The sequence below is a fragment of the Lampetra fluviatilis genome, chromosome 37 (genome assembly GCF_964198595.1).
Source record: "Lampetra fluviatilis chromosome 37, kcLamFluv1.1, whole genome shotgun sequence".
NCBI lineage: Eukaryota > Metazoa > Chordata > Hyperoartia > Petromyzontiformes > Petromyzontidae > Lampetra > Lampetra fluviatilis.
Genome location: NC_136311.1, coordinates 1,514,844 through 1,532,018, shown reverse-complemented (window position 1 = coordinate 1,532,018; position 17,175 = coordinate 1,514,844). Strand labels below are relative to the sequence as shown.

The following is a 17,175-nucleotide window of genomic DNA, read 5'->3' as shown; positions in this document are numbered from 1 at the left end:
TATTTTTTAACTACTAACAATGACATTTTGAATTTAACACAGAGTTGTACACGAGATGAACGCACTTAAACAGCGAGCGGACGTCAATGATGCAGCAGACACGCTCTGCTATCTCCCACGCGATGCGCTGCATGAGTGGTCCCATGCGCTCGCTCGTGTTGTAGTGATGTGAGATGGTCCACACCACGCGCAGCCCCATCATCATCGACGGCAGGGTGTCAATGACAACCCTAAAGCTTGTACCTTGGGAGAGTGTCTGACAAAATCGTGGCATAGGGTTATACAGCATATTTCCACTATATTGACACGTATGACTCCCTAACCCAAAACACCTACGACTCTGTCCCCAAGTTCAGATTACGCACTAAAATCATCGTGAGCGGTCTGTATATCAGTTTAACATGTAGGCTTTCGCGACCAATATTATTCATAATAAAGGTTTTTGGGTTAGATCACGTAAGTATAAATGTGTCGTAACCCTCCACCACACGACACAGCCAGTAAGGTTTGTCACGTAAACAATGCGCCAATTATTTACTACTTCAGCCCACCTGTGTGTTGGAGAGTAAATCCACAACATTTAAAATATTGACGTTTCACTGGTAATTACATCCAGCATCATCGGCGATTTGGCAAATTCACCGAAATGTCGTATTCAAATTGTAAGGCTAACCGAAGACAGATTAATAAATTGAGAATCAATTCAAATAATGAAGGAATTACGCTTGAACTGCAGCTTGATACCCGTACCTTGAAGTATCTTTCCAGTGCGGACAAAAACCGGACGTTGTCCTTGGCCTCTACTTGCAGCTCATGAAGCTTGGAGGTGGCGAGCTCAAATGTCTGTACTGCCACAGGATCAACTTTGGCGACCAATGCCAGTGTCTCCAGCACAGCCGGAAGTTTCAGCTGTTCCGCTAGTGCTTCGAGCACAGTCCTACGTTCTCGCCAGAATTCTATCTCCGCCAGTGGTCCTTTATCCTGATGACATGCACAACTATTGTAAACTGAAAACCTCGTGAGATTTATACATCATTAATTCCATAATTCAATTTAAAACGTAGCATTTGGGAGTGTTGACCACAAGTTGACAAGCTTTGTTTTACCAGTGCTCAACATACCTGTGGAATCTTTTCCAGTTCTACCTCGATGGTTCTCATGGCCTGGATCTGCCAGTCTGTCAGACATTTTTGGACCATATCAAGATTTGCAGAGTCTCTTAATAAAGCACGCCAGTTCTCTGGAATCGTCAATGTTATGTTTCCTGCAAATGTTTCAGAAACATTTCAACAAAGGCACAATTTCCATCATGACACAAATTTAAAGTAGTATGTTCAAAAATACATTTAAAGCCAAACTACAGAGTATGTCAAACATGTATTTTACAATGGCAAATGAAGGCTCTCCATGTCTGCAATATTCTCACCTGCAAGCTGCTTATTGGCACGATGGACAAAGTCAACAAATGTATGTAAGCCGAGAAGAAATGCGTCACGCATTGGCTGCGGGTTGCTCGCAATAACCTTATTTTTGCCTAACTGTTCAGTGGAGGACAGAGGCTCGGCAATGCCCTTCTCTTCTGAGCTATTAGAGGATGACAGTTGCTCGCGAGGTGATTGGCTTTCTGCTTCCATTTGTATGCTGTCGTTGGGAGGCACTGTAATTCCTTTGTGCCGACCATACGCGAGCAATGGCACATACATCTGTGACCCATCACATCACGTCAATGTTTTGTTACAAATTAGTGTCATGGCCATAAATTATTGTGGATTACATTTTTATTTGCAACAAACGATTGATGTATAGTCCATGATGTTACAGTAATACCTGGGAAAGCACTTGTTCCAATACACCTAGCAGAGGTCCAGAGCAGAGTCCAAATTCCAGGAATTGTGGCAGGAGTTGATTTGCTTCCAGAAAATTTACAGGCGTTGGGATTAGCTCTGTCCAGATAGATATATAAATTCAGTTAAACAATTTCACATGCTTGGGATATTTTGAAACTCACGCGACCACTATTTATGGCAGGCACGGGTTAAACTTGACATGCATTGAGTAACCAGCATATGTAAAATTTTATGAAATAAATATAATAAATACAGTAACATCATGTATTTAGACAAATTGATATGTAACCACCTCTTGTGTTTCGTAGAAAATATAAGCCCTGGCCAATGTAGTTCTCAGGTAGGTGACCATAGCTGATATGCAATACCTCAGATTCCTTCATTCACACAAAAACCCCATAACAAATCATTAAATGCAGTGTTCAGTATTATAATACGTTTTGTACATTATTCAAAATAAAACACTTGTACGTAAAATATTGTTACATGATAGATATAATACCAAGTGTTGTGACACTTGAATAATCACGTAAATAGCTGAGTTGCAGCAATGCTGTGATCAGTACACGACGGAACTTTACAGGCAAGGCCACAATGGGTATGCATCTGGCCTGGCGAAAAAAATCCGACCCACCCCTTATTGGGCATCTGTGATTTCTCGATGATAAATTACACATTTCTGCGGAGGGAGCTGGTAGGAACGTTGGGTTGCTCGGTCAGCGTGGTGTGAGTAGGTTAAACGTTGATATAAGGGCACCACGGGGTGACCAGCCCCTCCCCACCCAGCCCCTCCCCACCCAGCCCCTCCCCACCCCACCCAGCCCCTCCCTCCCCACCAAGCCCCACCCTCCCCTCCCCACACAGCCCCTCCCTCCCCACCCAGCCCCTCCCTGCACGACGGACACAATAATCCCCTGTGGACTGGTGTAACCAGGAGGTTCCTACCAGTAAAATTCAGATTCTGATAACAGAAACATCACAGCATTTTAAGACAATGTATTAGAAAGTGGTAGGTCACAGTGATTAGAATCGACCCCTCGTCACTGGCAGACCATTGAAACACGTCCAGAGTTCACAATAAACCAGGGGGCCCTCTCTTCTCATCTCTTGTATGAGGGTGACAAAATCAACAAGGGTGATTTCAATAGGCAGGTGCAAAACCCTCACCATATCCATATTTGTTTCTGGAATAAAACGCACAAAAAAAGAAGTTTATTTTACATTCAGCCATTTTCAGTAAATACATTTTTTTCTGAGCAAATATCACGTTTGTGGAATTTTCTCTGTCGAAAACAAAAATACTCACATTTCACAATGACGCCACCAGGTGTTGATATAATTAAGTGTAGTACAGTGATTGGTAGAATTACATGTAGTACAGTACTGTATTGTGAAGATGTATAAATACCAAGTATGCGACTTTGCTTGAACACATACAAATTGTATTTCAAATATACACGCCATGAACATACACAATATACCATGGTTATTGGAGCTGTGATAAACGATTGTTTTTGCAAGACAATCTAAGCCACGCCACTTCAGCATCTTCCCATTATCCGCGATATCTTGCAAAGATTCGTCACGGAAAGCGTTGGTGGTGATCCCTACAATTATTCCCTTATCGCGATTCTTAGACAGATAAAGACAACCGCGTTAAGTCTGTCATGAGCGTTCGGGTGTAAATTCAAGTTACTTGCGCGCATCTATTTTATTATCATCACACGAAGGGGGGGATAATGCCACGACGAAGATGTCGTGAAGGAAGACAAGAGCTCAGCATTGGTGTCTCTCTCACCCTGCTGCCGTCCCAAAGCCTCCACGTAGAACCACAGCACCTGGGGCGGATCGTCCTCCACGTCCTCCTCGTCCGCCACGTGGCCGAGGAGGCGCCGCACGGAGTCGCGGTGACCCTCGTCCTCCATCAGGCGGTCGAAGCGACTGGCAGTGCTCAGCATGGAGGAGACCCTGTCCCTCAACCACGAGAGGACGGGCCAGGACGACATGGCTACACACACTTCGTTGTTGTTGTTGTTGGGAGGCAATGGCGACTGGTTTTGTCACCGCCAGCCGAGGTCCTCCTGGAGGGAATCTCACCGCAGGATTCTCGCCACTTTTACTACGCCTAACTTGAGATCTGGGGGGTGGTTACATTTGTAAAGGATTAACTTACCTCAAATTTAATGAGAATTTTAATATTCACTCCCAAGTGGAAGGCACCAGCAACCTCACAGTAACTATGTTATTGTATAATTAACCGAATCCCTGAGGCGGGAGCATGTTTTACGCGTCTATAGGTTATTAGTTGATCTTCTGCGTCTATAGATTTCCGCAAATGTAAGATTTAATTTAAATTAATTATACACCCGACATTTACTTTTGGCAACAGCATTCTATAATTTGAAGAGATTTTAGAATACTGTATTTGTGACGTGTATTGTACTGTGATATCCACGTATTTTATAAGTTACTTCAGTCTAATAAAATTACTTCTAATAAGTTACTAAAATCTTACGTGAGCTTTTAAAACAAATATAAACGTACAGGATATTCCTACATTGAGGTAAATTATTTCAACGTTACGTTTTAATCGATTAAGTTTCCACGATTTGGGGTTTATTCCATCCAAACCCCACCAATGAAACGTTTAAGGAGTAATAAAAACGTTAATAAATACGTTAATTAAAACGTTTAAATGTTTGTGGCTATCGCGTGAACGTGCGATACAAACGGACCGCGACAAAATCGCCAAGCAGGCAGCAATTAGCCAATCACAGAGAGGGGGCGTGTCACGTGATGCTGGGCCATCAACCGGCCTCGGGAGTAAATCGACACGGCGATTAACCCGTCAATTATGAACCGGCGGTGATGAACCCGCTGATTATTTTATTATTCTTATGCCCTTTTTTGTTTTAAATTGAAGAACATTGTATTCTGATGTCCGTTTTTTTCCTTCTTAAATTTGATTATGTGACTGTACACGAAACCATTGGCGTTCTATGGATTCTACGATGTCGGGATGTTAACTACCTCGCCTGGCGTGCAGGAGGTTCGTGGGTTTGACCCGGACCCCTGCTGCTGTATATTTGGAGTTTGCGTCTCTCTCTCATCAACATCACAATGGCTAGGAGACGTTAACTACCTCGCCTGGCACGCAGGAGGTTCGTGGATTCGATCCCGTCCCTGACGCCTGCTGCTGTATATTTGGAGTCTGCGTGTCTCTCTCCCCGTGGATTTGTCTCCGTGCCCTCCAGTTTTTCCCCTCCACATTTAAAAACATAAGTTTAGAATATTTGGGTGCTATACATTTCCACGTGAGAAGCCACTTCATTGAGCTATCGCGTGATAGCCAGGGCGTTTTAGATCTCAGCGGGCTTCACCTATTAAATAAAATACATGTATTTTAACCACGCTTTCATCTCGTGGGGTGTGGCCATGGGTGGGGCTTCAAAATATCCCACGTGTCCATAAATGGGTGCATCTCTGATCGGAGACTTCATTGGGTGTCTCGACCATCTGGAATTGTCTCCAGGTGCGGCTTGTGACTCACGCCTTGCCGACATGGGCTCAGCGGCACGCGGTCGATTGCCAGCCCCAACGACGACGTCCACCTTCGTGTATCTGCATCATCACCAGGTGATCACAAGGCCCTGGGGGGGGGGGGCGACGGAAATGAATTTGACTGTTTTTTGTGTGTGAGTTGGGGAGGGGCGGACACGTTCCTAAAATGGCGGTGTAAGGAGGCCGCCATCTTGGCCACGTTCGTCTCCAAGTCTGCGGTGCTCGCCGAGATGACATGTGAATGTTGAATGTGGTTAAGAGGGGGGGGGGGTACCTTTCATTATATTGGCAAATTTATAACGAACTTAAAATGGATGGCTCCTCGTGTTGAATCCATCGGATATTTGTCGAATGTTTATTTAAAAGATCCCGCGTACAGTATGATGTATGCACTGCGAAGTGTAAAAGTGTCGCTTTGTGTGAATTAGTTATAAATCTTGTCGCTCTTACTCCCGCCATGGAGAAGTGGAATTACGACTACCACTTCGAGCTGCCAAAGCAGGAGAGAGGGAGGGTCTGGGCGTTTTGATTGGGGAGCCGCGGACATTTACAAGCAAATTCATTTAGGCCTCTGTTGAATTACCATCAAATCACTTTTAATACGATTTAGTTTAATTTATCCAGACACGTTTCGTCTTCAGTGCTGCGAATCTTTCGTGATACTGCCGGGTAAGCAATGGTGCACAACAACATTACTAAACATTGCACACAGTCTTCAATAACACTGGCCTTAAATAGAGAAATATATATAACACTTGTATATAACACTTGCCTTTAATCGAAAGAAAATAGTCGACGTTTTGGGCCCAAGTAAAATTAGTTACAGCGCGGTTAGCACGTCACGTGACTTCAATCTGGGGGGTACAAATATAAAATAACCCTGTGGAGTCTTACTCCAGTGCTGGACCTTCAAAACTATATATCTATACAATAGCTGCGACAGCTGTGGATCGCGGGTGATGTTGACGACAGTTTTACATCACACTTGCACAACTGCGTGCATTCTAATTCAATTGTGCGACGTTTATGACAATATTAAAACTTTACACGTCAAAACGACTACCAAACACTGTTGACTCTGAAATCGTAGTGGTTTTGTGTTCATTTCCAATGCGATAGTCGAATGTTAATGCTGCCAAATGTGTAGTGCATTTCTTGGGAGTTGCGCAGTGCAACACCACGTAAGGCTTATGAGCACGAAACATTTGGAGAAACTGTAGATTTGAAGCTTTCGTGACTGCAAGGATTCATACTCTTGGTTTTTTTTGGTAACGTCACGTTGGTAAAAATAAAAATAATAGAAATACACTTATATTATTTCTATTATATAGAAATAAAAGTATATTATTTATTTTTACCTACGTGACTTTACCGAAAAAACCTAAGCGTATTTGGAGAAACATTGGAGAAACGCATGGCGGTCTGAGTCGACCCGTGTGCTGTTGAGAACCCCTCCTGATGCCCGGAGTCACGGGCTCACGGCTCTTGCTCTGCGCACGCTCCCGGAAACTTCAAAAGCGGCTGCTTGGTCGTGCACAAAATGATCACTGAATAAAGAAATATGCAGAACAACCTCGAGAGAGAACATTTTAATTAACCGTTAAATTTCGATTTAAAGCTTTCGTGACTGCAGGGATTCATCTTCTTGGTTCTTTCGGGAAAGTCACGTAGAAGGGAAATAATAAAATAATAAAACATAAAAGAATTCTCACGACGTTTCGGCCACAAAGCCGTCCTCAGCCGTCAGGTGAAAACCAGGTCTGTCGAGGCGACAGTGTCTAAATGACGCTGTCGCCTCGACAGACCTGGTTTTCACCTGAGGACGGCTGCTTGCGTTGTGGCCAAAACGTCGTGAGAATTATTTTATTATGTTTTATTTTTATTATTTTATTACTTGCCTTCTACGTGACTTTACCGAAAGAACCAAGAAGATAATCAACCGTTGTTGTGTGCTGATTTGCCTCCCTTCCCCCCCCTTAGATGGCGTCAGATTCCCCGTGCCATGCTCCGTCAGATTCCCCGTGCCATGCTCCGATAACCAGCACCACTCTGAGGGTTTTAAAAGCGTTCAGTGTTGACCCCAAGGAGAATGCGTTGCAGGAGCTGGTTCGTCGCACGGGGTACAGACTGGCCCAGGAGAACGGACAGCGGACGTACGGACCGCCACCCGGTATCTGAGACGCACCGAGACTCTTGCCCGCGCGAATGTGCACGCACATGGGCACATGGGTACAATGATACATGGGCACTCGTGTTGATTCGCACCCACGGGAGCATACACGTGCACATAAAGCCCCCCCCCCATACATATAGTGTTTTGAAGCTGAGTTGTTCGTACCTTAATAGGGGTTTTCCCCTTTTTTCTGACAACAAAACTGAAACCTTTTTTTTACAAGGATTCGTGTCTGCATTAACCAAAATACTGGCAGTCAAAATGCATAAAAACACACTTTTTGTTTTTTCTTCTTGGTTCTTTCGGTAAAGTCACGTAGAAGGGAAATAATAAAGTAATAAAACATAATAAAATACAATTATACGTGACTTTACCGAAAGAACCAAGAAGATGAATCCCTGCAGTCACGAAATGTTTAAATCGATATTTTTGTTTTGTTTGCATTTTGACTGCAAGTATTGTGGTCAATGCAGACATGAATCCTCGTAAAAAAAGGTTTCAGTTTTGTTGCCAGAAAAAAAAGGGGAAAAACCCTATTATATTTTGGTACTGGCAAAAGAGGTCTAATGCTGTTAGTACCTATTATTAAGGCTGGAATACCCAAGGGGATGGTGCGACCAGCACCACGGCCTTTGACCCGGGTGAGTTGTCCTAAGGGAGTCCCAGGACCAGATCACATTCGCCATCAATGTTTACCTTGTGTGTGCTAACCACTCACTACCGCTATCACGAAGATAAAGATCCCCCTATAGACATAGCATACCGTTGGGAAAGCGCTATTAGTGAGCATCAATTAAGGCCAACATGGTCCACAAATCTAAATTTTTATCATTGAGAAATCTGATGCGCTATGAAGATAGTATGGGTAGGTCAGAAAGTTACAACAGCAAACACAACGGGACATGGGTGGGTGGCCGGCACCACGCCCTCTGTCTTCCTAAATGATGTTTTCACACCATACCAGGGACAGTAATACCCTGATTGACGTCGTTTTGCAAATACGTCGTCACTTAATACTGCCTGATCTGCATCGCCCCAACCGTATCCGTCGCCTCGGCCTTCACCCTCCACCTACCCTGTACAAACTACTTTGCGTAGCGCATAAATAAATGTACTGTAGGGTACAGTATATTATGTATACGCATGTAGTCATCGACTTACGAACACACGTACTTGACAACCAGCGTCCACGAGATATAAAAAATAACATTTGGCTTAAAACGTGAACTCGCAATTACAAATTGAACCGTGGGAATATTCTGTTCAGAGGAGTGATCCTCCGAGAGATGTCATGAGTCGGCCTCACGCTGGGAGTGAGTGCGAGCGCGTGTGTGTGACTGTGTGTGTGACTGTGTGTGTGACTGTGTGTGTGACTGTGTGTGTGTGTGAGACTGTGTGTGTGTGAGACTGAAAGTGAGTCTGTGGGGAGCAGTAGCGCAGCGGTTAGCGCGCTGCGGCGACCCGAGTTCGATTCTTGCTCACGGTCAACACCAATGACGATTATCTGAATGGGACCTGGGCCTCCCCCAGGTCGACTCGGCCTCAAATGGGTACCTGATGCGGTGTATAAACGACGCCACTGGGGAGGCATCTGTAGCCGGGCGTGGCGCTGGCCACTCGCCCCCCCCCTCGTGTGTCGTCCAGGCCTTCATCGGCGCTGCTTGCTAACAGCTCTGCCACCAACACCCTGTAAAGGTAACACAGGAGATCGTTGGAGTGTGGGTGTGTGTCTGGGTGTGCGTCTGTGTGTGTGCAATTGTGGTGACTCATTTCTCCTCTTCCGACGACAAGCTTGCATCAGGACTCAAGGTAAGTGAAAATATAAGTTTTTTTTTCTATTTATGTTTATTTAATTTTACATGCAAATGTACAATATTTCTTCTTAATTGTGAGTTCACCAATGCTTCCATTTTTGTCCAACCATAATACATTTCATAACACTGACTATACGGGCATTTAAATACAGTACCTTATTGTGTTCCGACTTACGAACCGTTCAACTTACGAACAGGCCTCGGGAATGAATTAGATTTGTAACCCGGGAATTGTCCGTACAGTATTTTGGTGATCTTTATTGTACCCTATATAATTTGTGTTAAAGTTTACTGCTCTACACTGGTGTTGAGTACAGTATCTGTGGCTAAGAGGCGTTGTAAACGTGTTTATGTATCGTAGAAGTAAAATTAGATGTAATTCGGCACTGCTGCCGAAGCGAGACGCATGCGCTCCTCCTACGAGTGCGTGTATGTGGACCCTAGACTCTTCGGTTTTTTCGGTAAAGTCACGAAAAAAAACCTTAAGTATGGATCCTTGCAGTCACGAAAACTTCAAATCTAGAATGTGGACCTGTGAACGAGCGCATGTGTGCGGGGGGGGGTGCGTGTGTCTCCACATTGCCACCTCATACCCAGTAAGCAAAGCCAGCTCTCGGTACTCGAGATAAGAAAAATTTAAACTCTGTTTTTTTTGTATTTAAATGTCTGGTAATTTTAATGTTATGTAATATGTATTTGAATATAACTGTCATTAACCAAAAAGGGGTAATATAGGTAAAGAGTGACAATACGTGAAGTTCAATCTTGATTTGAACCTTTCGTGACTACAGGAATCCATACTCTTTGGTTCTTTTGGTAAAGTCATGTAGGTATGAAATAAAATAAATCACGACGTTTCGGGTGCAACACAAGCGTCCGTCATCAGGTGGGAAAGCATGGTCTGCTGCTGAGGCAGTCTGTTTTAAAACAGTGATGACGGACGCTTGTGTTGCGTCCGAAACGTTGTGATTTATTTTATTTTATACCTACGTGACTCTACCGAAAGAACCAAAGAGTAATACGTGAAGTGACGACGTTAGGAACGCAATCCCCCCCCCCATTCCATTCATTCCTATGAGAAAAAATTGCTTTGATTAACATTTCAATGTTCGTCACATTTCAGGAACGCATCGCCGATGTGAACCGGGGTATTGCTGTATTCTTATAAGTCAACCGCTACCACACGTGCACATACATTTGTATTGGCGACTTTAACATGTGACTGGACTGTCTCTCCCCCTGGCCGCAGACTGGAAGGGGTTCCCGCCCCCCCGTGGCAGCGAAGTGTTTGTGGGGAAACTCCCGCGTGACCTCTACGAGGACGAGCTGGTGCCCGTGCTGGAGATGGTTGGGCAGCTCTACAAGCTGCGCCTTATGATGGCGTTTAGCGGAGAAAACCGCGGCTTCGCGTTCGCCACCTACACGAATTGCGCTGACGCGGAGACCGCTGTCCGGAAGCTAAATAATTGGTATATCCGGCCCAGACATCGCATCGGAGTCTGCATCAGCAAAGACAATTGCTGTCTCTTCATTAGTGGACTGCCAAAGGTACGGCGGCATGGTATAAAATACAACATGTATTAATTCTAAATCCAATACAGGTAAGAACGTGTGGTTTACACAATTTTGCGTTAATACAATTGACAAATTATGGACACTTTTCCATTTAACGAAATCAAATGTCAGTGTGAATGAAATAACGAAATCGAATGTGTGCGAATGAAATTTCACACTGCACGTGCCATGCAATCAAACAAGAAAACGGGAGGCTGCGTCATCCATTCACGAGTGTCACGGTACCTCTCCAGTGCAACAGTAACGCTGTTAAAAGGCAATGAAACACTGCCTCAATGCTCATTTATGCAAAAAGTAATTTTCAACTTTGTTTGGCTATACAATCATACATTTAAAGTGGTGCTGTATAGAACGGTAGGACAAAGGCAATCGAGTAAAAAGAGAGGCATATTTCTGCTATGCATGTCTATATAATATTGGTGCGAGAGTATTGTAATTTTAAATTTCGGACATTGGTCTATGGGGGCCATTATGTCTCTGGAATAGGATAACATGAGCACCAATTTGTATGCACCGGAATGGACTTCAAAGCAGTAAATGAATGCTGGTGAGTTTGCATTGTGTCTCCTCCCCCCTCCCCTTGCAGGACAAGACCAAAGAGGAGGTCTTGATGGAAATGTGTTGTGCCACGGAGGGGGTTGTGGATGTGAAAATGAGCAGCTATGCTCAAAGTCAAGGCTACGCATTGGTCGAGTACCAGAACCATCGTGCGGCCGCCATGGCCCGCAGAAGAATTATTCCAGGTGCGGTGGAGGTCACATGTCGCACGAATTATGCGTGTTTAGTGCGTGTGACCCTGTGTGCATTTACACCTGTATTAGGTAACAGTAGTGTAGTGGTTACCGCGCTGCGCTCCCAACCTGGCTACCCAAGTTGGATTCCAGCTCCTGGTCAACACCAGTAACGACCTCTCAGCCGATCCTGGGCCTCTTTTAGGTCGACTGGTGCGGTGTCTAAAAACATTGCCTATTGGGAGACAAAGGTGGTCGGATGTGGTCCTGGCCACCCACCCCCTCATTGTGCCAGCCTTCAGAGGGGCTCACTCGTAGCCTTTGCCCCAAAAGTCTGTTAGGCTGAGGGGGGGACCTTTGTTTTGTGTGCTTATGTGAGCCAGTGTGGGGGTGTACGTGTGCGAGCCCGTCTGTACAGGTGCGAGTTTGGCAATACCAATACCCGCCATTCGCCACTATGTGACGGTGACGTCACCACGGTGCCTGTGCCAGGCCAGGTGCATTTTGAGTGTGCACCGCGCCTGGCACAAGCGAATCGTGGCTGTTATTGTCGTGTACGCATGTGAGCCTGTGGGTGTGTGCGTGTTCGTTAACTACACTATCGGAGTTACCCCGTGTCTGGCTTATTCAAGTCTTCCGGGTATTTTCCTGTATTCTGTACGAAGTCTAGGTTGCATCCTAAACTGGTATTCTCATGCATTTGAAATGTATTAATTATGTTTTCTTTTTACTATTTGATATATTAAATGCATGGGAATACAGTTCCGTAGTTAATGCAACATGTTCAGCCTTTTTGTCAATTCTACTGGATAATGGGAATCCCCAAGCCGTGCTGGTCCTGGAATTGATTTGATCCTTTTTCCACGCTGATCTAAGCAGATTGATGTGTGCATATTAAAGGTCACTTGAAGAGATCTTAGGTAGTTCTGTGATATCTAATTATGGGGGGGGGGGCGTTCTCTTAACACGGTGGCGGCACTGCTCTGCAAGAGTTGAACAGATTCTTCATTTCGTGATCTATGTGGTGCTGATGGCGCAGTCGGAAAAAACGAAATTAAAAATATTCCGGTTTGTGTGCCACCATTCCACAGTGTCCTTCCAGCTGTGGTGCCACCCCATCTGTGTGGAATGGGCCGACCCAGATTGGGACGTAGCAGCGCTGATGAATAGGCCAGCGCCTTCCCTGCACGGTCGCCACATGCTACTGCCGGCCCGCATGGACCTCCGTGCATGCGGTGTTCTCTCGCGTAACAACAGCAGTGATGGCGGTGGAACCAGTGCTGCTGCTTCGGGTGAAGATTTTGCCCGGTGGCTTTGCAGTGCTGAAGTTCGACTCGCAAAAGGCTGTGAAAATCACCTGCCAAGTGCTGCACAGGTCCAGTCTGCTCGGGGTACAGGTGAGGGCAGCCACTACAGAGCCTGGGGGCCTCTGTTTTGACATTTTTTTTTGTGCAGTCATTGCTGATCCATCAGACCATCAACTTACTGCGCTCGAGAACCCAGTATATAATTAATCAGATGGCTGATGCCTGGATTTTATCCTAGGATTTTAGTGGTGCCAGCTTGGCAAACTGACCTCTTCGAGTCACCGGGGCTTACTCTTCTGTGAGAATTCGTAATGGAAATGTATTCATTTCATGACCTGGTGCCAGTAAGCACAAGTGGTACTATAAATCTACAATAAATATTCATGTTTGCCCCAGAAAGTACCACTTACCGTTGGAAAGCACAATTCGTGCGACATGGTTGAATATTTTTACAAGCGATGTTAATTTTATTCATTAAATTAGCGATGCAAATACTAGTAAAATTCAAGTGTGCCGACGATGACAATCAATGTGTAACTATGACGAGATGAACTTAACGCCTCCTGAAGATGCTTGCACACAATCACCTACTCTTGCTAATGACATCAGGGTATCTTTAAAGTCCACTGAGGTAGACGGCGTGTAATAATACGTAGTAATACAGTATTCCCTCATTCATGAACTTGCTATCCCCGATTTTGTCTATCTGCGAATTGCATCTGGAACTCTGAATGATTGCATCGAGAGAGAAAGAAAGTGATGGAAAAAAGAGATGAGAGATGGAGAAAGATAACTTATTGCAGCTTTAGAAGCATTTGCAGAAATTGCGTGTATGATATTTGTAGGTCAATATCCGCTAAATCTGCTATTCACAAGCGTCCTCTACGTATCCCTCGCGAAATAACGAGGGAATGCTTGTACAATCAGGGTCGCCGCTGGGTTCTAACCACGAACCTCTGCAACAAGCGGAAAACGGGACGCGTCACCGCCCGTGAAACGAGCACGGATTGCAAGGCGGTGACCGCTCTGTGTGTGTGCTGCAGGTGGAGGTGCTGTTTGCAACAACTACTCGGGAGATGTCCCCAGGTTTGCCCATTACATCTCCGACCAGCACTACCTAGCCAGTGAGCTCTGGGGCACGTACACCAAGCCATAGGGAGACAACCATCTGAGCCATCGCCGTGCCTGTGTCCTCAGCACTTCCTCGCAAGGAACCCCTACTTCACATGTCTTAAATGACGCCTCCTTTTACACGAGAGCACTTCCTCCCTCACCAATGCATTTGTGTTCATATGCTAACTCTTGAGTGGCACCAATCCCCGACTAACCACAAAGCACCCTCTCACACTTTTCCCTCCACGCACATGCTAATTTATTGCCGTGCTCACTTTTCATTGAGACCTGGGACATCTCATCATGCGTCGATGGTAGGCAGGATTTGATTGTAATATGGCTTAATTTTACCCACTTGTGGTTTTCAGAATCATTAAGCTAAATGGAGAAAACAGTCCTTAGATTAAGCATGTTGTACGTTTTATAAATAGTTTTACAGTTTTCCAAGTTTTACGCACTAGTTATGTTTGAAAGAACAAAAATACTTGCATAGATGTTAGTACTTTCATAAAAAAGACTTACATTGACATGTTTCACGTATTTAAACTTCTGTTTTTTAAACGAGAAAAAAATAGCTTTTTGTGCATCATGTTTTGTTATCCTCCGTTATCTTAAAAAATGTTTACGGAGTTTGTGGGCCAGGATTGGACAAGGACACAGCACCACCCACCACTTCCACTAGGGCAACCAAACGGCACAGACTTTGATATTTTTCATCACTATAGCATCAAACAATTATGCATATTCAACGCACAATTTATACAATAAATAACACGCAATTTAATACTTGAATAAAAACAACTTGATCTGATTATTTTAATACTCGGGGACACTTCCCATATCAAAGCAGGCTACTGTCTAAAACAGCCAACCAGTGGAAGTTATATCATAAGAGTTGTTTAAGTTAAATGTTTTTTTTTGCTGTAATTGTTTACACATTTCAAAAATAAAGTCTTAAAATTCTTGCGTTTTCTTGTGTGTGGTCACAATTGAAACTCGGTATTCCTCGTGCTTCGAACAATGCTGCCTTGTCATGGCCGCTTGACATTTCTTCTTGCTTCCCTTGGTACACAATCTGCTTGCAAAAAATGCATTGACTCAAAATCCTTATTTACCATTGAGAAACTCGTTTTTACAGATGTCAGTCGAGGTGGGTCAAAAGGTTACAACAAACAATACAAAAATACAATAGGAGTGCAAAGTATCGGAAAGGTTAGCATGAAAATAAATCCACAAAATGAACGTTTTATTTTACCAGCTAAAGCCGACTCACCTTATTTTCAGAAACGACCTGGCCACAAATAGCTCAACTAAGTGGCTTATGTGGAAATGTATAGCACCAAATACTGTACTCTAAACCAGGGATGTCACTCAATCGGACAGCGGGCCAGTTTGGATTTAAATGTCCTTCCCGTGGGCACAGTTGGGCTTTGAAAATGATAAACATAACACGGCATGAATTGACTGGCTGTATAAAAGGGTAGTTAAATTCAGTTCAACCCATGTAATGTCAAAAAACATTGAATACAATGATTTGTATTGCTCTTCAGTTCTGCGGCTGCTTGCGTCCTGATGCTTCACACCTCTTTGGACGAAGTGACTGGGCTCTTGCTACCTTTATTTGCTGTGCGCAGATCTTGGCTTTCCATTAACCTCCACAAAGAAATGTGAATTCCTCCACTTGGACAACTCTACACTTTATTGACCTGCCTTTGATAACAATTGGGATATGCGACATATCACAGTTTAAAAACATTTATTATCCCATATTCTAATTTTGAATTGAAATGGATTTTGCTGCTGGAATGATTTAAGGATAGTCGTATCAGTAGAGCTTACGTGTACAGGCAGCGAGATACGAAGGTCCGATTTGGGAACCATCTGCACTTACGAGCGAACCGCTCTAAGATATATATTTTTTAACCACCCGACTTGAGAATGTCCTGTCGTACTCTTGAACCGAACCGCGGAACTATTTTGGTTGGTTGAGCGATCCTCCGCGAGATGTAATGAGTCCCAGCATCCCGCATAATACACAATTACATAATACACAATGACAGTAAATTGTTTGACTCGAGGTAAGTTAAAATATGACTTTCCACGTGACACTTTTTTTGTTTTCTAGAGTATATTACTGTGTTACATGTAACTGCAATATTTCTTATTTATGAGTTTGAAAATTATTCCCTTTCAACTATATGATCATGGGACCTATCTTGCCAGTATCAAAATATAATAGGTTTTACCCTTTCTGGCAATAAAAGTTGTGTTAAGATGTTAAAATAACCAACAGAAACCTTTTGCAAGGAATCATGTCTGCATGAACCACATATTTGTGGTGAACATGCAAACAAAAATATGCTTTGGTAGTATTTGATGCATTGTCTTTGAAACTGATTGGTCCACACCAGAGACAGCTTTCTTCAGAGCCAAATCTCAAACGGTGTTAGACCAGAGGACGCCAAAAGGCGAACAGCACAAAGACTCAATATCAGGACACTGAGAGCTCGGGGTGAGCAGCTACATCATGGGACCTCCCTTGGCAGTATCAATAACACATTTAATAACTCTAGAAATCAACATACGAACACATCGACTTAACGGTTCTCAGGAACGTATCGCGTTTGCAAGTCGAGGACTGTAGAAGTAGCGTGAGGAACTTCCTCGGATTTCTAGTGACACGGGTGGTTGAGGGCGGGCGGGGGGTACGTCCGCGGATGTCTATCGCCCATATAAAGTGGTCGTGGAGAGGACGCGGGGGTCTGTGCAAACATTACAGTGGGTGAGCCGGCTGGGGAAGGGTGGATGTCCATGTGAAGGCATCGAGAGATGGTTTAGAATGCGCGGTAAAATATATGATTTACAGTCTTTTTTTACGGAAGGCTGCGCCAAATCCGTTTCAATTTACGATTTAAATTCAGGTTGAATTTAGGTAGAAGCTTAAAATAAAAAAAAGAATAAAAACAATAAGTAAGTCAACTTTTAAACACGTGGTGGGCTCGGGGAAGGGGCTTGGGGGGCCGGGTATTTAACATCCATGCTCAAAACGCGTGA

At 44.2% G+C, this 17,175-nt stretch overlaps 2 protein-coding genes across 2 annotated transcripts in view; one reads left to right on the top strand and one right to left on the bottom strand.

The window, feature by feature from the left end:
• The window catches only part of LOC144945446 (dynein axonemal heavy chain 10-like), an 86,942-nt gene extending 83,089 nt beyond the window's left edge, over positions 1–3,853 (bottom strand). The window contains exons 1-4 of the mRNA XM_078873962.1: positions 3,646–3,853; positions 1,122–1,264; positions 751–981; positions 66–256 (exon numbers count right to left, since the gene is read on the bottom strand). Of these exons, the coding sequence (XP_078730088.1) occupies positions 66–256; positions 751–981; positions 1,122–1,264; positions 3,646–3,853 (773 nt within the window). The remainder of the gene's footprint in view (positions 1–65; positions 257–750; positions 982–1,121; positions 1,265–3,645) is intronic.
• Positions 3,854–5,865: 2,012 nt separating this feature from the next.
• Positions 5,866–14,337, top strand: LOC144945444 (putative RNA-binding protein 46). The gene is made up of 6 exons (XM_078873961.1): positions 5,866–5,922; positions 7,389–7,578; positions 10,645–10,943; positions 11,557–11,724; positions 12,804–13,098; positions 14,052–14,337. The coding sequence occupies exons 1-6, from the start codon at positions 5,866–5,868 to the stop codon at positions 14,162–14,164; spliced, it is 1,122 nt and encodes a 373-aa protein (XP_078730087.1). The 3' UTR covers positions 14,165–14,337.
• Positions 14,338–17,175: the final 2,838 nt, after the last annotated feature.